At 46.8% G+C, this 27,102-nt stretch overlaps 2 protein-coding genes across 2 annotated transcripts in view; one reads left to right on the top strand and one right to left on the bottom strand.

Annotated features, from left to right (window-relative positions):
- LOC115167418 (homer protein homolog 2) overlaps positions 1-22,825 on the bottom strand; it is a 94,628-nt gene extending 71,803 nt beyond the window's left edge. The window contains exon 1 of the mRNA XM_029721824.1: positions 22,293-22,825. Coding sequence (XP_029577684.1) covers positions 22,293-22,297 — 5 coding nt within the window. The 5' untranslated portion in view covers positions 22,298-22,825. The remainder of the gene's footprint in view (positions 1-22,292) is intronic.
- Positions 22,826-23,352: 527 nt separating this feature from the next.
- Positions 23,353-25,351, top strand: LOC115166750 (RNA guanine-N7 methyltransferase activating subunit-like). The gene is made up of 3 exons (XM_029720524.1): positions 23,353-23,673; positions 24,074-24,244; positions 25,024-25,351. Exons 2-3 carry the CDS (start codon positions 24,075-24,077, stop codon positions 25,211-25,213), a joined length of 360 nt encoding a protein of 119 aa, XP_029576384.1. The 5' UTR covers positions 23,353-23,673; position 24,074; the 3' UTR covers positions 25,214-25,351.
- Positions 25,352-27,102: the final 1,751 nt, after the last annotated feature.

Here is a 27,102-nt window from a genome sequence, read left to right as displayed (position 1 = left end):
GGGATCCAACTGCTCAGGGAGCAAGACAGTTTCAGGATGTTGTGTTTAGTTGGATTAGACTCTGTTCTAAGCATATGACTATATCAAGGAGAGAGAGAGACTCCCAGCCATATATATTAAGCAGCATATGGGGCTGGAACTGTGATATAGCATAAAGACTTTCAGGCATGTCATATTTGTATTCTGTAGAGGCAATCAATGCACATTACATACCTGTACAAATACAATCCCTGTATTGACCATTGATAGGTCAATAGGGTTATTAGCTGGTGGTTTTAGGTCTGTTTGCTGTCTAGCAGTGTGTCAGTTAGAGAACAACCTGACCTACATTCTACAATCTAGATTAGAACCTTGAACCATTCTAAAGTGATTCCAGAACCATTCCAGTTGTATTCCTAAAAAACACCATCAGATTACACACCCCATTTAACACTGTCACTGTAAATGAGTTGCTGCTGTTGCAATATATAATCTGTAAGTTTAAAGGTGAGCTCTGACTGCTGGCGGCACAGTTCAATGTACCAACAGTTCAACAATACCTGTACTGAAGTCATAAAGCAGATTCATCAGAACTTCACGTGGCTGAGTTGAGAGGAAGCCTGGAACATTCCTTAAATACCTGACGAGAGGGAACTATTTATGAAATGTTGCTGCACCTGTTCCAGATATGAAAACACTGGTCACTGTGCATTCACACACACACACAGTGCGCACACACACACACAGTGCGCACACACACACACAGTGCACACACACACACACACACACACAGTGCACACACACAGTGCACACACACAGTGCACACACACACACACACACACACACAGTGCACACACACACACACAGTGCACACACACACACACAGTGCACACACACACACAGTGCACACACACACATACACACACAGTGCACACACACACACACACACACAGTGCACACACACACACACAGTGCACACACACTGCACACACACACACACAGTGCACACACACACACAGTGCACACACACACATACACACACAGTGCACACACACACTGCACACACACACACACACAGTGCACACACACACAGGTCTGTTTTGTTCAATTCTACAGTAGGTTTCTGTGTTTGGTTCATTTCCTCCCTTTGTCTTAGGCAATACCCCCAATTATGCAAAACCTCTCCACTTCTTTGAACATTATGCTTCTAAACGTTTACTGCTTTTCAATCCATACATCGCCTCATTCAGTTCTAACCTACACAAACTCACAGCCATAACCTACAAACTCTGATTCAGCAGCCCCAGCGGTGGGAAGGCAAAGTGTTCCCATGTTGAACCATTTCCTGTGTCTAAAGGTAGAACTCTGGCTAGCCGGCAGACCCAGAGAGCAAATCAAGTGCACCTACAGGCCTACCGCTGGCCAATCAGATAGCTCCGATACCCGTGTCTGCACAGTTTCCTCAAACCACAGACTGTAGAAAGAAACCTCGAACGCACAGCAACGTTGGTAATACTGTGAGATTTAAAAACTTTTAAAACCATGACGAGAGAGACTCAACGAATACAGCAAAGAGCTGCTGTTTTTCTGACTGAGTTCATGATTAAGTTATTCAGCACCGCCAACACTTTTATAACCATACTTCCTACTTCCACTCACGCTACAACCAGCACTGAGCTGTAATTCATGCGTATAGAAAAGTGTTCCTATAAGCTTGAGTTGTTTATTATCTGCTTGTCTCTTTTTTAATATCAAGGAATATTTCACTTTCTATGGTCATAGGATAAACGACATGAATTGGTGCATGAGTTTCGCCATCAGCTGGAAGACTGTGTCCACTTTTTCTCAGCGGCGGGAAGGAGAGTGGAGGGACGGGGTGTCTGGTGAGAGGCTGCCTCCTCGTCGCTCCCTCCCTCCCTCCCTCCCTCTCCTCAGACTGACCAACAGACGCAGGCCATCAGTCCAGTAATAAATAAACAGTTATGCTCACTCAGCTGTGCCTCATACAAGTGATCTTTTACCAGTGTGATCATATACCTCATTTGTTATACATATCATTTAAAAAGTGATCTGAGAAGAACAACATTGGCAGGGCAATTCAAGCATAGCCAATATGTAGTGATAATGTATTGGGCCAATACCCTCTAGCTACTGCAGAAACCTCACTGCTACAATACTGGTTTCAATTGTTTAATGTTGCACAGGCTTACGTTAAGTCATGTTAATGAGAAGTCTGAGCGGCTCTCAGCTTGCATTCTGACTCAGAAAGTGATCTTGACTCAGAAAAGGTTGGTGACCACTGACCTCCCCAACCGCAGTGCCGTAACCTCCCCAACCGCAGTGCCGTAACCTCCCCAAACGCAGTGCCGTAACCTCCCCAACCGCAGTGCCGTAACCTCCCCAACCGCAGTGCCGTAACCGCCCCAAACGCAGTGCCGTAACCGGCCCAAACGCAGTGCCGTAACCTCCCCAAACGCAGTGCCGTAACCTCCCCAACCGCAGTGCCGTAACCTCCCCAACCGCAGTGCCGTAACCTCCCCAAACGCAGTGCCGTAACCTCCCCAACCGCAGTGCCGTAACCTCCCCAACCGCAGTGCCGTAACCTCCCCAACCGCAGTGCCGTATTCTCCCCAAACGCAGTGCCGTAACCTCCCCAAACGCAGTGCCGTAACCGCCCCAAACGCAGTGCCGTAACCTCCCCAAACGCAGTGCCGTAACCGCCCCAAACGCAGTGCCGTAACCGCCCCAAACGCAGTGCCGTAACTGCCCCAAACGCAGTGCCGTAACCGCCCCAAACTCAGTGCCGTAAACGCAGTGCCGTAACCTCCCCAAACGCAGTGCCGTAACCTCTCCAAACGCAGTGCCGTAACCGCAGTGCCGTAACCGCCCCAAACGCAGTGCCGTAACCGCCCCAAGCGCAGTGCCGTAACCTCCCCAAACGCAGTGCCGTAACCGCCCCAAGCGCAGTGCCGTAACCGCCCCAAGCGCAGTGCCGTAACCTCCCCAAACGCAGTGCTGTAACCGCCCCAAACGCAGTGCCGTAACCGCCCCAAACGCAGTGCCGTAACCGCCCCAAACGCAGTGCCGTAACCTCCCCAAACGCAGTGCCGTAACCGCCCCAAACGCAGTGCCGTAACCGCCCCAAACGCAGTGCCGTAACCTCCCCAAACGCAGTGCCGTAACCGCCCCAAACAGAGGTTGTCTCCTGACCTGCAGCCACTACTATGATATCTTGTTCTGTACAGGAAGTTCTCTGTTGGACTAAACATTGTACTGTCGTCAGGCTCACACACACACACACACACACACACACACAAAAACACACTTGATTTCAGCTGCTCTCACTCTGAAGTCAGAGAAAGGGAGAGAGAGAGAGAGAGAGAGAGTAACTACACACAAAAAAATGCCACAAGACTGGAGCTGGATGTACAAGCTAGAATAAACGTCCCCTCACCGTTTGCTGTTACGTTTAATAACGCTTTATTGAGTCAATAGCAACAGTTGTTTTTTTCCCTGATGAAAAACAGTCAGGACCAGACAAGAGGAGAGATGGTTGACACTGCTGTTTCTCAAGACATGGACAAGTTGGCATGGGCAGAGACAGGCTGGCACCCAGCCTACGCTCCATCCAGTTTAACTACGCTTAAAAAGGTCACAAAATCAGTCCGGAGCACTTTAACAAACAGGATATATTTGTACTGGGATATGTTGAGTGCTCTAGTGACAGTGGCTGATGAAATGCGTGACAAACCTGCTGCAGGGGGAGAAAGCAGAGCTTTCCTCGCTCCTTTTCACATTGACGATAGCACCGGGACATTTTGAGAGGTTCTTCAGGGACAATACGGTTGTGTAAACTTCCAAAAAAATGATGACGTCTCGAGTGCTAACTACGGAGGTGGTGCATGACCCTCCCCCCCTCTAAGCAGGACGGTGTAAACAGAATCGTCTCGTTCAGCCCAACACTCCTACAGTATAAGTGGTAATAGCAGAGCAATGGGTTTTTTAAATAGCTGACATGTAGACATTTTCCTAATATTTTCGACTTGTTTTATTGAGTTCTTACCTGAAATTGCACCAACAGCCTGTTACATTCTGGCCTAGCTGCCGCCTGCCGGCTACACTGAGCCATGTGAAACTATGGAAGCCCTTTTTTAAACGTCGATACTATCGCAAAAAAATGTTGATATGCGCAAGTCAAACTATGTAAGTAAAACATTTTAGATAGTAGATGATACAAATAGAATATGTTTTCTCATTTGTAACATTGTGTGGTGATTTCAGAGGTGGCACCACAGGTCCCAGAGTGGTGGGGGTGGATTGTTTTCCTGCGGACCAGAGTTTTTCCTGGTCTGGTAGGCTACCCTAACCAGGTACAACTCTGGGTATGACAGAGTAATAAATCAGCTGTAAATGGGTTTTATATGTGCTATGATGGGACCAGATGTGTCTAAATCAGAACATATGGTTTAAAAACAACTCCTGGAAAAACTCCTGGAAAAACTCCTGGCTCTAGGGAGGATGAAAATATTAAAACCCAGTCAAACAAATCATGAGGCCAATCAGTCTAAACGATAGTACTTTGTCCCTCTTTTCAACGTATCTCAATATTTGTTATTAAACCAAATCCAAAGTGCTGGGGGAAAATGCCAGCTTGCCACCAGTTTGCTGGCAGCCCTGTTGTGCTGATCTCTGCAACGTGGAGAGATGAAAATAACCTCACAACACTACAAATAAAGAAACCGAACCTATATATGATCTATATGTATTTTATTTATTTTGGGGGTGGCGGGAATGAGCTTCCATATAAAACAACTCCTCAGTGAATTATACCCACGTTTTCAGTCACAATTAGCTTTTAGCACATGTAGCCTAATGATTAGCACATGTAGCCTAACGATTAGCACATGTAGCCTAATGATTAGCACGTGTAGCCTAATGATTAGCATGATATTGATCAAAATGAAGCATGGTTTGTTGTAATGTTGTAAGGTAGGCCTACTGTACTTTATATTCGTATTAGAGGGATAAGCATGAATTTTCAGTAGGCTAACATTACTTATGCTTTTGTATTTAAGATAAAAGATTTGAAAATAAAGCCTTTGTCTGCACATGTTTGTGAATTGTTGCGCTATTCAAGAATGAAATATGGTTTGGTTGTAATTATTAATAGTGTAATATGGTTTGGTTGTAATAATTAGGAGTTATATTGTAGGGGCATGAAGAGTTGCTTGCTTAACCTTAGCTAGTTAGTCAGTAGAATAGTTTGCAATGCTTTGCCTCCTGGCTATTGGCTACTGTGACATTTTTGAGCTGAAACTCAAGAACGTCAGCCGAACCCTCTCTCGGCTCGTAAACATTCCAGTCGCTAATGTGAATTGAAAGTGTATGTACTGTACTTCACCCCTCTCGCCCTTCCCCCTCTCGCCCTTCCCCTCACCCCTCTCGCCCTTCCCCCTCTCGCCCTTCCCCCTCTCGCCCTTCCCCTCACCCCTCTCGCCCTTCCCCCTCTCGCCCTTCCCCCTCTCGCCTCTTGCCCTTCCCCTTCCCCCTCTCCCCCTTCCCCCTCTCGCCCTTCCCCTCACCCCTCTCGCCCTTCCCCTCACCCCTCTCCCCCTCTCGCCTCTTGCCCTTCCCCTTCCCCCTCTCCCCCTTCCCCCTCTCGCCCTTCCCCTCACCCCTCTCGCCCTTCCCCTCACCCCTCTCCCCCCTCTCGCCCTCACCCCTCTCCCCCTTCCCCCTCTCGCCCTTCCCCTCACCCCTCTCCCCCTTCCCCCTCTCGCCCTTCCCCCTCTCGCCCTTCCCCCTCTCCCCCTTCCCCCTCTCGCCCTTCCCCTCACCCCTCTCGCCCTTCCCCCTCACCCCTCTCACCCTTCCCCCTCACCCCTCTCCCCCTTCCCCCTCTCGCCCCTCACCCTCCCGCTCTTCCCATCCTTCTCTCATTTCTCTTCTGGCTGTACTGATAAGAACACAGTGGAACTGACTTCTGTATGTGTAGCACCTCTAAAGGATGAATGAACAAAGGGCTGTTTTATCCCAAATATCCCGGAAAAGAGAAAAAGAGAGGTACGAGGCTGTGAACAACAGAGACGGGTCACTCACTGAAGAGAGGTACGAGCTGTGAACAACAGAGATCTGGGTCACTCACTGAAGAGAGGTACGAGGCTGTGAACAACAGAGATCTGGGTCACTCACTGAAGAGAGGTACGAGGCTGTGAACAACAGAGACGGGTCACTCACTGAAGAGAGGTACGAGGCTGTGAACAACAGATCTGGGTCACTCACTGAAGAGAGGTACGAGGCTGTGAACAACAGAGATCTGGGTCACTCACTGAAGAGAGGTACGAGGCTGTGAACAACAGAGACGGGTCACTCACTGAAGAGAGGTACGAGGCTGTGAACAACAGAGATCTGGGTCACTCACTGAAGAGAGGTACAAGGCTGTGAACAACAGAGATCTGGGTCACTCACTGAAGAGAGGTACGAGCTGTGAACAACAGAGATCTGGGTCACTCACTGAAGAGAGGTACGAGGCTGTGAACAACAGAGACGGGTCACTCACTGAAGAGAGGTACGAGGCTGTGAACAACAGATCTGGGTCACTTACTGAAGAGAGGTACGAGGCTGTGAACAACAGATCTGGGTCACTCACTGAAGAGAGGTACGAGGCTGTGAACAACAGAGATCTGGGTCACTCACTGAAGAGAGGTACGAGGCTGTGAACAACAGATCTGGGTCACTCACTGAAGAGAGGTACGAGGCTGTGAACAACAGATCTGGGTCACTTACTGAAGAGAGGTACGAGGCTGTGAACAACAGATCTGGGTCACTCACTGAAGAGAGGTACGAGGCTGTGAACAACAGAGATCTGGGTCACTCACTGAAGAGAGGTACGAGGCTGTGAACAACAGATCTGGGTCACTCACTGCATATATTTGGACATAATAAAAAAATGTGCCGTTTTTTGGAACACATTCATTATTCAACAGTAATTATATTTAACTCGACACCAAACAGAACCTTACTTTCTGAAAAAATACAGATCATTCAGCTTTTTGGAACACATTGACTGACACAGCGGAGTCATTTCCCGTTGTGACCGAGGACCAGTGAACAAAGAATTACAGCTCTCTGTTAATCAAATCAATAATTGAAATGAATTATCATTAGTGAAATGAATAGAGATCGTCAGACAGATGAGGGAAGTCTTTCTGGTCTGTTACTGCCGCCTGAATAAGCAGCTTGTGTGTGTGTGTGTGTGTGTGTGTGTGTGTGTAGTCTGACAGTTGGTGTGTAGCCAGGCAGCTGATCCCAGTTCAGTGGGATAACAGTGATACCACCACCTGTGTGTTAATCAAAACAACTGCTCTGTTTCACTAATGATGTCATGGGGTCAGAGGGTAGGTTTGAGTTCCAAATTAATCCCTATTCCCTACATAGTGCACTATTTACAACAAGAGCTCTATGGGCCCTGGTCAAAAGTGCACTATAATAGGGAATAGGGTGCCATTTTGGGATGCGTAGATTCAGATAGAAATGTATTGTATAGAACAGACATGATTATGTTGTCATATAGAATAGACAATCTGCCATCTCTACACATGACATTTCTATCTGTTCCAACGTTGTAAAAGTGGCAGCATCTTGACTCAATAAGTCCCTGGTGAGATGAGTCAGCTAGAGATCACAGGGTTCATGTTTTGGTGATTTGATGTTTACTTACTGCATCCCTTGTGGTCACTGGTAGAAAGAGAAGAGAAAGGGAGGAGCAGAGGAGAGAGGAGAAGAAGGAGAACGTGAGTGGAGGAGAAGAGAGAGGAGAGGAGAAAGGGAAGAGAGGAGAGGAGAAAGGGAGGAGCGGGGGAGAGAGGAGAAGAAGGAGAACGTGAGTGGAGGAGAAGAGAGAGGAGAGGAGAAAGGGAAGAGAGGAGAAGAGAAAGGGAAGAGCGGGGGAGAGAGGAGAACGGGAGGGGAGGAGAAGAGAGAGGAGGAGAGGGGAACGGCGGAGAGGGCAGTTCCATGGCAGCATCAAGCCATCCCAGATGGCCCAAATCCCTCAGCCATCTGGTGAGGAGCCGTCTCTCCATCAGTCTGTCCCCTTTCATTTAGTAGTCATGGAGTTCTCGCTCTCTCTCTCTCTCTCCACCATGACCCTAACACTTCAGCCCTGTCTCTCGCTCTCTCTCTCTCGACCCTAACACTTCATCCCTGTCTCTCTCTCTCCCCACTATGACCCTAACACTTCAGCCCTGTCTCTCTCTCTCTCCACCATGACCCTAACACTTCAGCCCTGTCTCTCGCTCTCTCTCTCTCGACCCTAACACTTCATCCCTGTCTCTCTCTCTCCCCACTATGACCCTAACACTTCAGCCCTGTCTCTCTCTCTGTCCACCATGACCCTAACACTTCAGCCCTGTCTCTCTCTCTGTCCACCATGACCCTAACACTTCAGCCCTGTCTCTCTCTCTCTCCACCATGACCCTAACACTTCAGCCCTGTCTCTCTCCCCACCATGACCCTAACACTTCAGCCCTGTCTCTCTCCCCACCATGACCCTAACACTTCAGCCCTGTCTCTCTCTCTCTCCACCATGACCCTAACACTTCAGCCCTGTCTCTCTCTCTCTCCACCATGACCCTAACACTTCAGCCCTGTCTCTCTCTCTCTCTCCACCATGACCCTAACACTTCAGCCCTGTCTCTCTCTCTCTCCACCATGACCCTAACACTTCAGCCCTGTCTCTCTCTCTCTCCACCATGACCCTAACACTTCAGCCCTGTCTCTCTCTCTCTCCACCATGACCCTAACACTTCAGCCCTGTCTCTCTCTCTCTCCACCATGACCCTAACACTTCAGCCCTGTCTCTCTCTCTCTCCACCATGACCCTAACACTTCAGCCCTGTCTCTCTCTCTCTCCACCATGACCCTAACACTTCAGCCCTGTCTCTCTCTCTCTCCACCATGACCCTAACACTTCAGCCCTGTCTCTCTCTCTCTCCACCATGACCCTAACACTTCAGCCCTGTCTCTCTCTCTCTCCACCATGACCCTAACACTTCAGCCCTGTCTCTCTCTCTCTCCACCATGACCCTAACACTTCAGCCCTGTCTCTCTCTCTCTCCACCATGACCCTAACACTTCAGCCCTGTCTCTCTCTCTCTCCACCATGACCCTAACACTTCAGCCCTGTCTCTCTCTCTCTCTCCACCATGACCCTAACACTTCAGCCCTGTCTCTCTCTCTCTCCACCATGACCCTAACACTTCAGCCCTGTCTCTCTCTCTCTCTCCACCATGACCCTAACACTTCAGCCCTGTCTCTCTCTCTCTCTCCACCATGACCCTAACACTTCAGCCCTGTCTCTCTCTCTCTCCACCATGACCCTAACACTTCAGCCCTGTCTCTCTCTCTCTCCACCATGACCCTAACACTTCAGCCCTGTCTCTCTCTCTCTCTCCACCATGACCCTAACACTTCAGCCCTGTCTCTCTCTCTCTCTCCACCATGACCCTAACACTTCAGCCCTGTCTCTCTCTCTCTCCACCATGACCCTAACACTTCAGCCCTGTCTCTCTCTCTCTCCACCATGACCCTAACACTTCAGCCCTGTCTCTCTCTCTCTCCACCATGACCCTAACACTTCAGCCCTGTCTCTCTCTCTCTCCACCATGACCCTAACACTTCAGCCCTGTCTCTCTCTCTCTCTCCACCATGACCCTAACACTTCAGCCCTGTCTCTCTCTCTCTCCACCATGACCCTAACACTTCAGCCCTGTCTCTCTCTCTCTCCACCATGACCCTAACACTTCAGCCCTGTCTCTCTCTCTCTCCACCATGACCCTAACACTTCAGCCCTGTCTCTCTCTCTCTCCACCATGACCCTAACACTTCAGCCCTGTCTCTCTCTCTCTCTCCACCATGACCCTAACACTTCAGCCCTGTCTCTCTCTCTCTCTCCACCATGACCCTAACACTTCAGCCCTGTCTCTCTCTCTCTCCACCATGACCCTAACACTTCAGCCCTGTCTCTCTCTCTCTCCACCATGACCCTAACACTTCAGCCCTGTCTCTCTCCACCATGACCCTAACACTTCATCCCTGTCTCTCTCTCTCTCTCTCTCTCTCCACCATGACCCTAACACTTCATCTCTCTCTCTCTCTCTCCCTCTCTCTCTCCCTCTCTCCCTCTCTCCCTCTCTCCCTCTCTCCCTCCCCCCCCACCCCACCATGACCCTAACACTTCAGCCCTGTCTCTCTCTCGCTCAGACAGACACACGTCCTCTCTTGGACAGTATCTTTCCACATCCTCCTTTCTAGCAGGTTCCAGCAGCTACGGTGGATGTGGAATCAGGCCAGACCAGTTCAGCTTGGTAGTGTGAAGAGTGTTAGGGGTGTGTGAGTACTGGGTAGACAACAGCACAGCCACAATGCCTCCTTGTCACAGAGCCTAGTCAATGACAAGAAGCCCTTTAACTGCTCTTACTTACAGTCTATCTGGCTGGGGCAGGAGATTAGAATCTAGTTAACCCTGGACACATAGGGTCACGGCCCTGTCAGCTGGTCAACCCTGTATCAGGGTCACGGCCCTGTCAGCTGGTCAACCCTGTATCAGGGTCACAGTCCTGTCAGCTGGTCAACCCTGTATCAGGGTCACAGTCCTGTCAGCTGGTCAACCCTGTATCAGGGTCACGACCCTGTCAGCTGGTCAACCCTGTATCAGGGTCACGACCCTGTCAGCTGGTCAACGCTGTATCAGGGTCACGACCCTGTCAGCTGGTCAACGCTGTATCAGGGTCACGACCCTGTCAGCTGGTCAAACCAGTATCAGGGTCACGACCCTGTCAGCTGGTCAACCCTGTATCAGGGTCACGACCCTGTCAGCTGGTCAACCCTGTATCAGGGTCACGACCCTGTCAGCTGGTCAACCCTGTATCAGGGTCACGACCCTGTCAGCTGGTCAACGCTGTATCAGGGTCACGACCCTGTCAGCTGGTCAACCCTGTATCAGGGTCACAGTCCTGTCCGCTGGTCAACCCTGTATCAGGGTCACGACCCTGTCAGCTGGTCAACCCTGTATCAGGGTCACGACCCTGTCAGTTGGTCAACCCTGTATCAGGGTCACGACCCTGTCAGCTGGTCAACCCTGTATCAGGGTCACGACCCTGTCAGCTGGTCAACCCTGTATCAGGGTCACGACCCTGTCAGCTGGTCAAACCTGTATCAGGGTCACGACCCTGTCAGCTGGTCAACCCTGTATCAGGGTCACGACCCTGTCAGCTGGTCAACCCTGTATCAGGGTCACGACCCTGTCAGCTGGTCAACCCTGTATCAGGGTCACGACCCTGTCAGCTGGTCAACCCTGTATCAGGGTCACGACCCTGTCAGCTGGTCAACCCTGTATCAGGGTCACGACCCTGTCAGCTGGTCAACCCTGTATCAGGGTCACGACCCTGTCAGCTGGTCAACCCTGTATCAGAGTCACGACCCTGTCAGCTGGTCAACGCTGTATCAGGGTCACGACCCTGTCAGCTGGTCAACCCTGTATCAGGGTCACGACCCTGTCAGCTGGTCAACCCTGTATCAGGGTCACGACCCTGTCAGCTGGTCAACCCTGTATCAGAGTCACGACCCTGTCAGCTGGTCAACGCTGTATCAGGGTCACGACCCTGTCAGCTGGTCAACCCTGTATCAGGGTCACGACCCTGTCAGTGAGGGCTTAGTTTAAATAGAGAGATCTTCCTCTCTCTAGTGATTTCTCTCTCTGTCTCACACTCTCGCAGTCCCACACACTATCCCTAGTAATCTCTCCATGTGTCTCCCTCTCTCTCAATCTGCGTCTCTCTCTCCTTCAATCTCTTTCCGTCCCTCTGCTGATTGTGTCTGCTGTCTGTCTGTCCTCTCAGCCTGACCAGGTCAGGATGTCAGATAGAAACCAGATGCACCATCCGGCTGGTTTCCAAGACAACACAGCATCACACTACACAGCTTTTCATCTGCAGTCATTTCCACTACAACTAATGTGACTGTGGTGTTTATGAGTGACTGATTGGATTCCTATTGCCAATCAGTCTGTCTATACCTTAGGGCCGTACTGCCAATCAGTCTGTCTATACCTTAGGGCCGTACTGCCAATCAGTCTGTCTATACCTTAGGGCCGTACTGCCAATCAGTCTGTCTATACCTTAGGGCCGTACTGCCAATCAGTCTGTCTATACCTTAGGGCCGTACTGCCAATCAGTCTGTCTATACCTTAGGGCCGTACCGCCAGAGACGTATGGAATAGAGACGGGTCAACACCAGTATCGGTACTCGTTAGTATCATGACAATGGAAAAGAAACACAAAGTGGATTTAGCTTCTTTAGGAAAACATCCCGATGATGGAAACAGACGTTTTGTTGTTGTCATCCAGATACCCATTTGTTTATTTTCCATCTACAGCACACAATACTATACATACAGCAGGTTTACTACCAGGCTATATCACACAATACTATACATACAGCAGGTTTACTACCAGGCTATATCACACAATACTATACATACAGCAGGTTTACTACCAGGCTATATCACACAATACTATACATACAGCAGGTTTACTACCAGGCTATATCACACAATACTATACATACAGCAGGTTTACTACTAGGCTATATCACACAATACTATACATACAGCAGGTTTACTACCAGGCTATATCACACAATACTATACATACAGCAGGTTTACTACCAGGCTATATCACACAATACTATACATACAGCAGGTTTATTACCAGGCTATATCACACAATACTATACATACAGCAGGTTTATTACCAGGCTATATCACACAATACTATACATACAGCAGGTTTATTACCAGGCTATATCACACAATACTATACATACAGCAGGTTTAGTACCAGGCTATATCACACAATACTATACATACAGCAGGTTTACTACCAGGCTATATCACACAATACTATACATACAGCAGGTTTACTACTAGGCTATAGCACACAATACTATACATACAGCAGGTTTATTACCAGGCTATATCACACAATACTATACATACAGCAGGTTTACTACTAGGCTATAGCACACAATACTATACATACAGCAGGTTTACTACTAGGCTATATCACACAATACTATACATACAGCAGGTTTACTACCAGGCTATATCACACAATACTATACATACAGCAGGTTTACTACCAGGCTATATCACACAATACTATACATACAGCAGGTTTAGTACCAGGCTATATCACACAATATGTTACATACAGCAGATTTAGTACCAGGCTATATCACACAATATGTTACATACAGCAGGTTTACTACCAGGCTATATCACACAATACTATACATACAGCAGGTTTACTACCAGGCTATATCACACAATACTATACATACAGCAGGTTTAGTACCAGGCTATATCACACAATATGTTACATACAGCAGATTTAGTACCAGGCTATATCACACAATATGTTACATACAGCAGGTTTACTACCAGGCTATATCACACAATACTATACATACAGCAGGTTTAGTACCAGGCTATATCACACAATATGTTACATACAGCAGGTTTAGTACCAGGCTATATCACACAATATGTTACATACAGCAGGTTTAGTACCAGGCTATATCACACAATACTATACATACAGCAGGTTTAGTACCAGGCTATATCACACAATACTATACATACAGCAGGTTTACTACCAGGCTATATCACACAATATGTTACATACAGCAGGTTTAGTACCAGGCTATATCACACAATACTATACATACAGCAGGTTTAGTACCAGGCTATATCACACAATATGTTACATACAGCAGGTTTAGTACCAGGCTATATCACACAATATGTTACATACAGCAGGTTTAGTACCAGGCTATATCACACAATACTATACATACAGCAGGTTTAGTACCAGGCTATATCACACAATACTATACATACAGCAGGTTTAGGAAGAACCAAAGAGTTGTCTGCTTTGTGTTTTCATCACCATACTGGTATCGTCACAGTCCTACTCACCATACGATATCGTCACAGCCCTACTCACCATACGATATCGTCACAGCCCTACTCACCATACTGGTATCGTCACAGCCCTACTCACCATACGATATCGTCACAGCCCTACTCACCATACTGGTATCGTCACAGCCCTACTCACCATACGATATCGTCACAGCCCTACTCACCATACTGATATCGTCACAGCCCTACTCACCATACGATATCGTCACAGCCCTACTCACCATACGATATCGTCACAGCCCTACTCACCATACTGGTATCGTCACAGCCCTACTCACCATACGATATCGTCACAGCCCTACTCACCATACGATATCGTCACAGCCCTACTCACCGTACGATATCGTCACAGCCCTACTCACCGTACGATATCGTCACAGCCCTACTCACCATACGATATCGTCACAGCCCTACTCACCATACGATATCCTCACAGCCCTACTCACCATACGATATCGTCACAGCCCTACTCACCATACGATATCGTCACAGCCCTACTCACCATACTGGTATCGTCACAGTCCTACTCACCATACGATATCATCACAGCCCTACTCACCATACGATATCGTCACAGCCCTACTCACCGTACGATATCGTCACAGCCCTACTCACCATACGATATCGTCACAGCCCTACTCACCATACGATATCGTCACAGCCCTACTCACCATACGATATCGTCACAGCCCTACTCACCATACGATATCGTCACAGCCCTACTCACCATACGATATCGTCACAGCCCTACTCACCATACGATATCGTCACAGCCCTACTCACCATACGATATCGTCACAGCCCTACTCACCATACTGGTATCGTCACAGTCCTACTCACCATACGATATCGTCACAGCCCTACTCACCATACGATATCGTCACAGCCCTACTCACCATACTGGTATCGTCACAGCCCTACTCACCATACGATATCGTCACAGCCCTACTCACCATACGATATGTATTGCCATTCTCATGATTCTATAAGTATTGTGATTTGATACTGTGATTTTATTGGGATGATGTTCCAAACATATTACTGACTATATATCTGCTGCAGAGAGAAGAGACATGAGAAAACTAATGTTGATTAGTCAGGGAAATAAGTGTTGAAAACATGTTGGCTTACTATTTTATATAGTAAGCCAACATAATAATAACATTTATAATATGGAGAAAAAGCTATAGGATGAAAAATACCAGAGTTTTGGTGCAGGTACAGCCGGCTAGCGCTAGCTAACGCTACCTAGTAAAAATAAATACAAGTATCAAAGTATCGATATAATATCGTCCAAAATAATATTGCGATATGTAACTATCGATTCCCCTCCATCACTACTATATATAGTTTACTGTAGTGCAAAACATGAAACACACTGAATATGAGACAGAGACACACAGAGACACACAGAGACACACACACAGAGACACACACAGAGACACACAGAGAGACACACAGTGACACACACAGAGACACACACAGAGACACACAGAGACACACAGAGAGACACACAGAGACACACAGAGACACACACAGAGACACACACAGAGACACACAGAGACACACAGAGACACACAGAGACACACACAGAGACACACACAGAGACACACAGAGACACACAGAGACACACAGAAAGAGAGGCACCGTAGTTAATCTTCAGCCCCAGCCTGAAGGGGAAACCAGCACTACTAAAGATCAATATGTCCACACTCATCTACCCCCTTATCAACAGTCCTCTGAACACTATCAATACTGTCAATAATTCATCTATTGTTTCAGTTCATTATGATTCATGACATTACAAGGCTGTGCTCCATGCCTGGTTCACACATTCAACTGTAAAAAGGCACAATCTGTAGTTGAATTTATTTTTTTAAGTATTGAATAGGCAGGACTGAGCTGTACTCTGACTGGCTGAAATGGAACTGTTTGTTCCATGTGTTTTGTTTGAGAAGTTACAGATATCCCCTTTAAAATGTATCTTCAAGCTTCCCTACCGACACCACTATCAAACTAGATTGTCCAAGGTATTGAGCTTCCCTACTGACACCAGTATCAAACTAGATTGTCCAAGGTATTGAGCTTCCCTACTGACACCAGTATCAAACTAGATTGTTTCCTCTCCAGATCCTGACTACTTTGAACAGGAAATGTTTAATAATACATTCCTGAACCTGACAGACTATGAATTACAAGGAGAACAGGTGGAACAGACTTTTTATTTAACCAGGTAGGAAAGTTGAGAACAAGTTCTCATTTACAATTGCGACCTGGCCAAGATAAAGCAAAGCAGTGCAACACAAACAACAACACAGAGTTACACATGGAATAAACAAACGTACAGTCAATAACACAACAGAAAAGTCTATATACAGTGTGTGCAAATGAAGTAGGATAAGGGAGGTAAGGCAATAAATAGGCCATGGTGGCGAAATAATTACAATATAGCAATTAAAACTCTGGAGTGATAGATGTGCAGAAGATGAATGTGCAAGTAGAGATACTGGGGTGCAAAGGAGCAAAATAAAGAAATAACAGTATGGGGGATGAGGTAGTTGGATGGGCTATTTACAGATGGGCTATGTACAGGTGCAGTGATCTGTAAGCTGCTCTGACAGCTGGTGCTTAAAGCTAGTGAGGGAGATATGAGTCTCCAGCTTCAGTGACTTTTGCAGTTCATTCCAGTCATTGGCAGCAGAGAACTGGAAGGAAAGACGGCCAAAGTAGGAATTAACTTTGGGGCTACATATTGACAAGGTGTGATGATGACTAGGAATTACAAGGAGAACTGAGACTATACACAGTGTACAAAACATTAGGAACACCTCTACAAGGTGTCGAAAGCATTCCATAGGGATGCTGGCCCATGTTGACTCCAATGCTTCCCACAGTTGTGTCAAGTTGGCTGGATGTCCTTTGGGTGGGGGACCAAACTGTTGAGCGTGAAAAACCCACCAGAGTTGCAGTTCTTGACACAAACCGACGTGCCTGGCACCTACTACCATACCCTGTTCAAAGGTACTTCAATATTTTGTCTTGTCCATTCACCCTCTGAATGGCACACATACACAATCCATATCGCAATTGTCTCAAGGCTTAAAAATCCTTCTTTAACCTGTCTCCTCCCCTTCATCTACACTGATTTGAAGTGGAATTAACAAGTGACATCAATAAGGGAACATAGACTGACTAGGTGAAAGCTATCATGGGAAGAGTTCCTAATGTTTTGTACACTCAGTGTATAATAAGGTGTGGAGACTGAATTCCAAGGGAGACAGGTGGAATTCAAACTATGGTTCTGCAACCACTCCCAGCATGACATAAGACTACACTACAGTCTTTCTCCTACCACCTCACTGTTAGTCCCTGACTAAAATAAGTTGACTTCAGTTGGTTCTCAGTTTAAACATCTGGTTAAGGAGGACCTAGATGTTGACTGAGGGGTGATTTTTTTTGGGGGGGGGGGGTCTTTGTGGGGCCCCGCTTGGAAAATAACTGCTAGGTGAAACACTGACACAGAATGCCTAGTTCCTATAGCCCAGACTGGTTGGGTGAGTTGGTACAGTACTGTGTCTTGAGTATGACTCAGATGTGCTAGACTGGTTCCTTACACATTCCAAGACTGCCCTCATGACAATCTCCGAAGAGAAAACAGAGCAACATTCTTCTCCTTTCACTGAGCACGGAAACTCAATCATGAACTGAACCTTCTCACGTCACACAGCATCCAAACAGATCGAATTCAGTCATTGTTATATTAAATACTGTTCGATATGTTAGCCTAGGTACTAATTCAATGCAACAACCCAAACACACACATTTATAATCTGGTGACTGTGTCTAGTCACGATGACATGTCAACACTAGTCGTTGCAGCTGCATTGCTTCATATTAAGTGTTATGACATGTTTGATTCAGATGCCTTGCCAACAGACAGCTGTTTGGTGTGAGGAGGTAAAGGTCAGATGCCTTGCCAACAGACAGCTGTTTGGTGTGAGGAGGTAAAGACCAGATGCCTTGCCAACAGACAGCTGTTTGGTGTGAGGAGGTAAAGACCAGATGCCTTGCCAACAGACAGCTGTTTGGTGTGAGGAGGTAAAGGCCAGATGCCTTGCCAACAGACAGCTGTTTGGTGTGAGGAGGTAAAGGCCAGATGTCTTGCCAACAGACAGCTGTTTGGTGTGAGGAGGTAAAGACCAGATGCCTTGCCAACAGACAGCTGTTTGGTGTGAGGAGGTAAAGGTCAGATGTCTTGCCAACAGACAGCTGTTTGGTGTGAGGAGGTAAAGACCAGATGCCTTGCCAACAGACAGCTGTTTGGTGTGAGGAGGTAAAGACCAGATGCCTTGCCAACAGACAGCTGTTTGGTGTGAGGAGGTAAAGACCAGATGCCTTGCCAACAGACAGCTGTTTGGTGTGAGGAGGTAAAGGTCAGATGCCTTGCCAACAGACAGCTGTTTGGTGTGAGGAGGTAAAGGCCAGATGTCTTGCCAACAGACAGCTGTTTGGTGTGAGGAGGTAAAGACCAGATGCCTTGCCAACAGACAGCTGTTTGGTGTGAGGAGGTAAAGGTCAGATGTCTTGCCAACAGACAGCTGTTTGGTGTGAGGAGGTAAAGACCAGATGCCTTGCCAACAGACAGCTGTTTGGTGTGAGGAGGTAAAGGCCAGATGTCTTGCCAACAGACAGCTGTTTGGTGTGAGGAGGTAAAGACCAGATGCCTTGCCAACAGACAGCTGTTTGGTGTGAGGAGGTAAAGGTCAGATGTCTTGCCAACAGACAGCTGTTTGGTGTGAGGAGGTAAAGACCAGATGCCTTGCCAACAGACAGCTGTTTGGTGTGAGGAGGTAAAGGTCAGATGCCTTGCCAACAGACAGCTGTTTGGTGTGAGGAGGTAAAGACCAGATGCCTTGCCAACAGACAGCTGTTTGGTGTGAGGAGGTAAAGACCAGATGTCTTGCCAACAGACAGCTGTTTGGTGTGAGGAGGTAAAGGTCAGATGCCTTGCCAACAGACAGCTGTTTGGTGTGAGGAGGTAAAGACCAGATGCCTTGCCAACAGACAGCTGTTTGATGTGAGGAGGTAAAGGTCAGATGCAGAAGGAGACCAAGATAAAACATTCAATATGATTTGACATTTTACCCTCTGGGATTTATAAAGTAGCCTACCTATCCATCTAAATATGCATGTATTTATTTATATATTATCTATATGAATACTTCAATATAGTAGCCTAACATTATCAAGATAATTGCATCCGAATGCTCAGACCACAAAATAAAAAGCTTCAGAGTAAGACAGTTGAGGTGACTGATATCAGATGAGAAAGGCTGGGGTCGTTGTAATCATGAAGCTAAACAATGACAACAACCCTACGCATTCACACCCCTTGGCCTTCCACATTTTGTTGTGTTACAGTCTGAATTTAAAATGGATTCAATTGGAATACATAAATGTCAAAAGTGGAATTGTGTTTTTAGACATTTTTACTAATTCATTAAAAAGTTAAAAGCAGAAATGTCTTGAGTCAATAAGTATTTAACTCCTTTTTTGCCAAGCCTAAATAAGTTCAGGAGTAAAAATGGTTTTAACAAGTCACATAATAAGTTGCATGGACTCACTCTGTGTGCATTTAATAGTGTTTAACATGATTTTTGAATGACTACCTCATCTCTGTACCCCACACATACAATTATCTGTAAGGTCCCTCAGTCAAGCAGTGAATTTCAAACACAGATTCAACTACAAAAGGCCAGGGAGGTTTTCCAATGCCTTGCAAACAAAGGCATATATTGGTAGATAAAGCTGACACTGAATATCCCTTTGAGCTTGGTAAAGGTAATCAACACACCCAGTCACTACAAAGATACAGTCGTCCTTCCTAACTCAGTTGCTGGAGAGGAAGGAAACTACTCAGGGATTTCACCATGAGGCCAATGGTAACATTGAAACAGTTACAGAGTTTAATGGCTGTGATTGTAGAAAACTGAAGACAGCTCAATGACACTGTAGTTACTCCACAATACTAACCTAATCAACAGAGTGAAAAGAAGGAAGCCTGTACAGAATTAAATACTCCAAAACATGTATCCTGTTTGCAACAAGGCACTAAAGTAATACTGCAAAAAATGTGGGAAAGCAATTAACTATTTGTCCTGAAAACAAAGTGGTACATTTGGGGCAAATCCAATACTGAGTACCACTCTCCATGTTTTCAAGCATAGTGGTGGCTGTGTCATGTTACGAGTATGGCTTGTAATTGTTAAGAAGTGGGGAGTTTTTCAGGATAAAAATAAACTGAATGGAGCTAAGCACAGGCACAATCCTAGAGGAAAACCTGTTTCAGTCTGCTTTCCACCAGACACTGGGAGATGAATTCACCTTTCAGCAGTACAATAATCTCAAACAAGGCCAAATATACAGTAGAGTTGCTTACCAAGACGACATTGAATGTTCCTGAGTGGCATACTTACGGTTTTGACATAAAATAGGTTTGAAAAATCTATGGCAAGACTTGACAGAGCTTGAATAATTTGTTTACCAACATCTCCAATGTACAGACCTGTATAGGAGGAGACTCCCTCTATCACGGTGGGCATCACACACACACACACACACACACACACACACACACACACACACACACACACACACACACACACACACACACACACACACACAGCCCCCCCACCCCCTTTCTCACTGTATCTCTAATGTACAGACCTGTATAGGAGGAGACTCCCTCTATCACGGTGGGCATCACACACACACACACACACACACACACACACACACACACACAGACACACACACACAGCCCCCCCACCCCCTTTCTCACTGTATCTCTAATGTACAGACCTGTATAGGAGGAGACTCCCTCTATCCCGGTGGGCATCACATCACATCACATCCCACACACACACACACACAGCCCCCCCACCCCCTCTCTCTCTGTTTGCTTTGCTGCGGCTTGTTCATGCGTGGGCACAGTTGACTCTGGCACCTCTATTCTCCCACAGCAGAACAGAGCTGGAGAGAATGACTGGAGAATTCCACCTGCCTAGTCCAGCCAGGCTAGCTGAGCCAGCAGCATGAAGGCATCCATCCCTCCTCACACAGATCTCATCTGACTGGAGGATTCCACCTGCCTAGTCCAGCCAGGCTAGCTGAGCCAGCAGCATGAAGGCATCCATCCCTCCTCACACAGATCTCATCTGACTGGAGGATTCCACCTGCCTAGTCCAGCCAGGCTAGCTGAGCCAGCAGCGTGAAGGCATCCATCCCTCCTCACACAGATCTCATCTGACTGGAGGATTCCACCTGCCTAGTCCAGCCAGGCTAGCTGAGCCAGCAGCGTGAAGGCATCCATCCCTCCTCACACAGATCTCATCTGACTGGAGGATTCCACCTGCCTAGTCCAGCCAGGCTAGCTGAGCCAGCAGCATGAAGGCATCCATCCCTCCTCACACAGATCTCATCTGACTGGAGGATTCCACCTGCCTAGTCCAGCCAGGCTAGCTGAGCCAGCAGCATGAAGGCATCCATCCCTCCTCACACAGATCTCATCTGACTGGAGGATTCCACCTGCCTAGTCCAGCCAGGCCACTTCTCTTACTGACATAACAGTGTTTGCACTATAAAGTAAATACTGTAAAATAGGGCTGAAAATAACGTCAGACAGAATGAAGTGCCTATGCACTTCCATATAGGATGACCTCTGTTTGGTGTCGCAAATAACTGAGGAAAGTAACATGCATCTTGTTCATTTCTAAGAGGTTGAACATAGTAATATTTGTCATTAGCCTATATGCTTCCTAGGAAATCAAAATATGTCAATCATAAAGTGACATTGCTTGGCCTTTTTTGTTGTTGACATAATTCTACATGGGAAGCAGTTCTGCACCTTGTCCTGGTAAACTGTAAAATGTGCGTCTCTCTCTGGCACAAGACTCGTATGCTATCAGAAACGTTTTGGAGATAAGCTATCACGCTGAATGGTTTGGAGAGGGAGGCATTCTCCACCGTATCACCTCGGGCGAGCCGTGAGCGCACAAAGCGCGCAGGGACGCTTTCCATGCCAAGACAAGCTTTTGAAACGATTATTGTTACGATTAATTATTCACCCATTCTATTCTACCCCCCTCCCCCAACAAGTGTAGGGTAGCCTATGCATACAGATCAAACACATAACTGACATTTTAGATAGTCAGAAAGCAGGTGTCATAACATTACATGCGCTCCAGAGGACAGCCGTGTCTGTACTTACCCCATTGCCGCGGAGTTTTGGGACAACCCTTCAATTATAAAAACGTTAGAAGAAGCGAACTTTAAAAAAACGCAGTGTCTTTAAAAACAATGTTATTAAAATAGATCCAGTCTTGGCATTAGCTATTGGATAAGTCCATTCCAGGTCCTCGGCTGCGAGCAAGTAACGTGATCACAGAGAGTAGAGAAATATGATCCCTGCACTCCCTCACGAGCTGAGCGGCGTTTCGATTCTCCTGACAGTCAAGCGTTCACTCTGGCGACCACAGAAAAACCTAATGCCATTTCATTAGCCTAACTTATTTATTCAGACGAGGTGACAACTTATGATCCCACCCGTTCCGTCTCTTCTATCCGCAGCCGCAAGGCTGATAAACGCTGTGCTTTCAAAAAAACTAAGTTGTGATGTTCGCTGAATATTCCTTGACTGCGGCGCTGGAGTCGCCTTGCCTCGGATCTGCGCTCTCAGCTCTGCGCTCTCAGCTCTCTCCCCAATGGGTTAGTGTTTCGTGAGAGGCAGGCAGTGAGAGGCAGGCAGAGAGAGGCAGGCAGAGAGAGGCAGGCAGTGAGCGGCAGGCAGAGAGCGGCAGGCAGAGAGCAGCAGGCAGAGAGCAGCAGTAGCGACACCGTGCGGCTTCCACCTGCTCTCAACAGTCCTACCTCCCACACACACATCTCCTTTCTACAGCTTTCTAACAGCCTGGGATATGAAGTTACACTGTGGGCTATTTCATAACCTATTCTCAGGGGAAACGTGAGAGAGAAACGTGGACTTTTGGCCTATTTGTGACATGCAATTAAATATGCTCCTCACAAGAAACAATATGCGTTCATTTCAAACTGTGCAAATACCCTAGTCTAAACGGGTTGCATTGATTTGATGTAATTCTGCAGTGATAGACCTAGGTCCAAAATTACAATATAATGCAGGTAGGCTAATAATAGGCAATAGCCTACTATTACTTACATGTCGTATAGATGGAGACGAGACTGGTTTTCGGCTGTCTTGTTCTGACTCAGGCCTTGTTGAACTGTGCCCCACCTCAAGTCACATTCCACACCAACTTACAACTTCAGGTGGCAGCTGCTTGACTTGATTCTCTGCAACCATCATGGGTTCAATATCAAGTTTGTATTATTTGACCTGCCTCTGATCATGTCGATTGTTTACACTTAAGTAATATGTGGAAAAGGTTTGTTGCTAATAGTTGGCGAAATCTCTAAATAAAATGTGTTGACTATTTCTGGGGAAAAGGCGTGAGACCCGGAACCAATGATATCGGTAGCTTGTTCTTAGAGGGACGTTTTTACCATGGCACTGTTGTCAACATTTGTCCAGTCGTACATGTCGAAGCTGTCTGCTGAATAAATGCCATTTACAGGTAATTGCTTACATTTTGCCTTCACAGGTTCCTTTTGTATGTCATACTTAGCTGCGATGTAACCAACAGTTTTTACAACAATGTCAAAACTAAAGTTATCTTGGCTACATCGCAGCTATGCCATACTCGGATATATCTAGCTAGCTACATAGCTTTTGTTAGAAAAGCAAAAGTAATTTTGTTCGCCAAATAACGTTTCCCAGACAGTTGATTACGTTATCCAAATCTGGGGTGTATTCATTAGTTGGATTCTGTTGCAAAAACGTTTTGTTTGTTGCAAAAGGGAAAACCGCTGGCCAGCTAGCTAGCAACAACACGTGCGAAGCTAATCCACGGCCGTTTCACGGTATTTCCAAAGATGTAAAAACGTAGTGAGTATCTGGTATTTCTCTCATTGTAGAATGACAGATGGTCCAGAAACGCCGCCTAACTATGAGGAGCAGTTTGCCCACCGGTTTTCTCTCGAGGACCGGGAGTACCAGCAGTACGTGAGTCGCCCCGCCAACCCCCCGCCACTGGTAGAGGACTGGGGGGGGCGTGGAGGCGGAAACAACCGGGGCAGAGACAGCAGGTAAACAACAACGACCTTAGCTAACTGAGTGCGTTCAGCTCATTACACGTTTTGCTACATTGCGTGATGGTTTGTACTGAACAACATGTTTCCTCCACAATTTGAGGTATGGTTGCTCTAGTTTTGTGAGTGTGGTGCGGTGTGGCCTGATTAATATGGGTGTGTGACCGCTTAATCTCAAAGCTAGTGCAGCACACCTTACAGTAGGCCTGGCCAACTCCAGTCCTCGGGAGCCTGATTGGTGTCTCACTTCCCCCCCATCCCTAGAAACACACCTGATATAAACGAATTGCATTCTAAACTGAAGATCATGAGTACTTGATTATTGGAGTCAGGTGTGTTAGCTGGGGATGGGGGAAAAGTGTGACCCCAATCAAGCCCCCCGAGGACTGGAGTTGCCCAGACCTGCCTTACACACTCTCCTACTGCGCTACCACAACCATGTGGTTCTTCAACTGGGTCGTTCAGAACACCACTGTTTCTGTTCAGTCAAACGTTGCACACCGTTTTGATCTGCTGAATGCAGCACTGGCTTGTCTCCTCATCATTAATATCTTTAACACAGTATTGGACTGTTAACTACCTCCGTATTATTCTGTGCCATAATAAGAACAGGACATTTCCAGAAGTGTTTCTGCACAACAATGGCAGCTGGTCTGATATGTCATTCTACAGTTTGCTGGGATGGATAACATGTTCATTTGGTTGATATGTTTTTTTTCTTCCCACTCTCCCCCCACATCTCTTTCTCTCTCTCTCTTCCTCCCTCTGTTCTTCAGATCCCAGGACCGTGGCGGGTACAGGGGCCAGGGTTGGGGTGGGGACAGGGACCGCGGGGGGGACAGGGACCGCGGGGGAGACAGGGACCGCGGGGGAGACAGGGACAGGCGTTACGGCCAGGGTGGTGGGCATCAGTCTGGAAGATACAACTCCTACAACCAGAGACCATCACATTACGACCGCTACTGAACTCCTCTTACTGTGGAGTGACCCCGATCACACCACCCCAGGGCTCTCCAACCCTGTTCCTGGAGAGAGACCCTCCTGTAGCTTTAAACTCCAACTCTGTTCCTGGAGAGAGACCCTCCTGTAGCTTTAAACTCCAACCCTGTTCCTGGAGAGAGACCCTCCTGTAGCTTTAAACTCCAACTCTGTTCCTGGAGAGAGACCCTCCTGTAGCTTTAAACTCCAACCCTGTTCCTGGAGAGAGACCCTCCTGTAGCTTTAAACTCCAACCCTGTTCCTGGAGAGAGACCCTCCTGTAGGTTTAAACTCCAACCCTGTTCCTGGAGAGAGACCCTCCTGTAGCTTTAAAATCCAACCCTGTTCCTGGAGAGAGACCCTCCTGTAGGTTTTAACCCATAACCCTGTTCCTGGAGAGCTACCATCCTGTAGGTTTTAAGAGCTACAGGATGGTAGCTCTCCAGGAACAGGGTTGGAGTTAAAACCTACAGGAGGGTAGCTCTCCAGGAACAGGGTTGGAGAACCCTGCATTACACACACAGACCTGACTGACACACACTGTGGCCGTAGCAGGTCAATCTGATCTCTCACCTCTCTTCCAGATTGAATATTGTATTGATCAGTGATGTCATGCTCTAATCCACACGGAACAGGATTACAAAAGTGGTATTGATTATTCCAGCCGGTAGTCTGGGCATAGAGACAAACTATTTTCTCTATAGGCCCTTTTCTAAAGTAGTGCACTATATGGGGAATATGGCCCTGTTCAAAAGTAGTGCACTATGTAGGGAATAGGTTTCCATTTGGGACACAATCAGTGCAGCAGAGTCAATAGAGATGGTTACAACGTGAACTGCAGGACAGGAAAAATGAGTTAAAGACTGTTCTTCAACTACCTACCGTCAAATGTAACGTTTAAGATGCTCATCTTTGCTACTAGTGTGATGAACTGCATTGATGGGCATGTGGTGTATTGTGGGGTGGCGAGGTTCTCTTGTTTTCATTTAGTTTGTTTCTCTTGATTCCTAAGACAACATATTCAGCTGGTCTGGATGTTGATACAATGTTATTGATTCAATCTAAAAATGTGTAATTAATGAAACCACATTTGAACAGTAAATGTCATCTATTTTCTTATGTCACAAATATGCTTATTCTTTCCAGTTTAATATGTGACTTGAAATTGTAACCAGTAACACAATTTTTTTTTTCTTGTCTGAAAAATACAAATGTAAAAATGTTCTTTGTCTCTCTCTCTCTCTTCCATTTTCTTGAGCCTTTTGAAACATGGGATTTGGAAGCTTTTTAAACATGCTTTATGTCCAGGGGCTGTATTCATTTGTTTTCCACTGTAGCAAAGTATTTTGCAACTGGAATTGTTTTAACTCTGAACATAAAAACCTTTATGCAATGAAAATGAGAGTTTCTATTGGACGAATTCAGCTAGGTCCCTCCCTGTTTTATTTCTGTTATGGGATGTTGAACCCTTTTGAACATGCTGTCTAGTCCAATAGTAGCATTGACTTAATCTGAGTCCTCACAACCACCCCTCAGTGTTGGGATGTTAGTATGCTGCTGCTATTCTTAAGGTTAGGGTCAGAGCCCTGGTCAGAAGTACTGCTCTATATACGGAATGAGGGGGTGTCATTTGGGACACATCATCCGTCTGTTGCATTATATAATGAATGACGACCTGCAGTAGGGAGGGTGTAGAGCACTACATAGTGGGTGGCACGTCTCTTTAAACCCTACTTAACACCGGTGACTAATGGCTAATACTGCACCAGGCACAGATCTGGGATCAGCTTTCCGTTCCCAAATCAGAACCATTAGCTGGAGAGTAACATAAAACTGACCTTAGATCAGTCTAGCCTGTTAGGGCCAACGTCACCCTG

The sequence above is a fragment of the Salmo trutta genome, chromosome 29, assembly GCF_901001165.1.
Source record: "Salmo trutta chromosome 29, fSalTru1.1, whole genome shotgun sequence".
Lineage (NCBI taxonomy): Eukaryota > Metazoa > Chordata > Actinopteri > Salmoniformes > Salmonidae > Salmo > Salmo trutta.
This window is presented reverse-complemented; position numbering and strand designations above follow the sequence as displayed.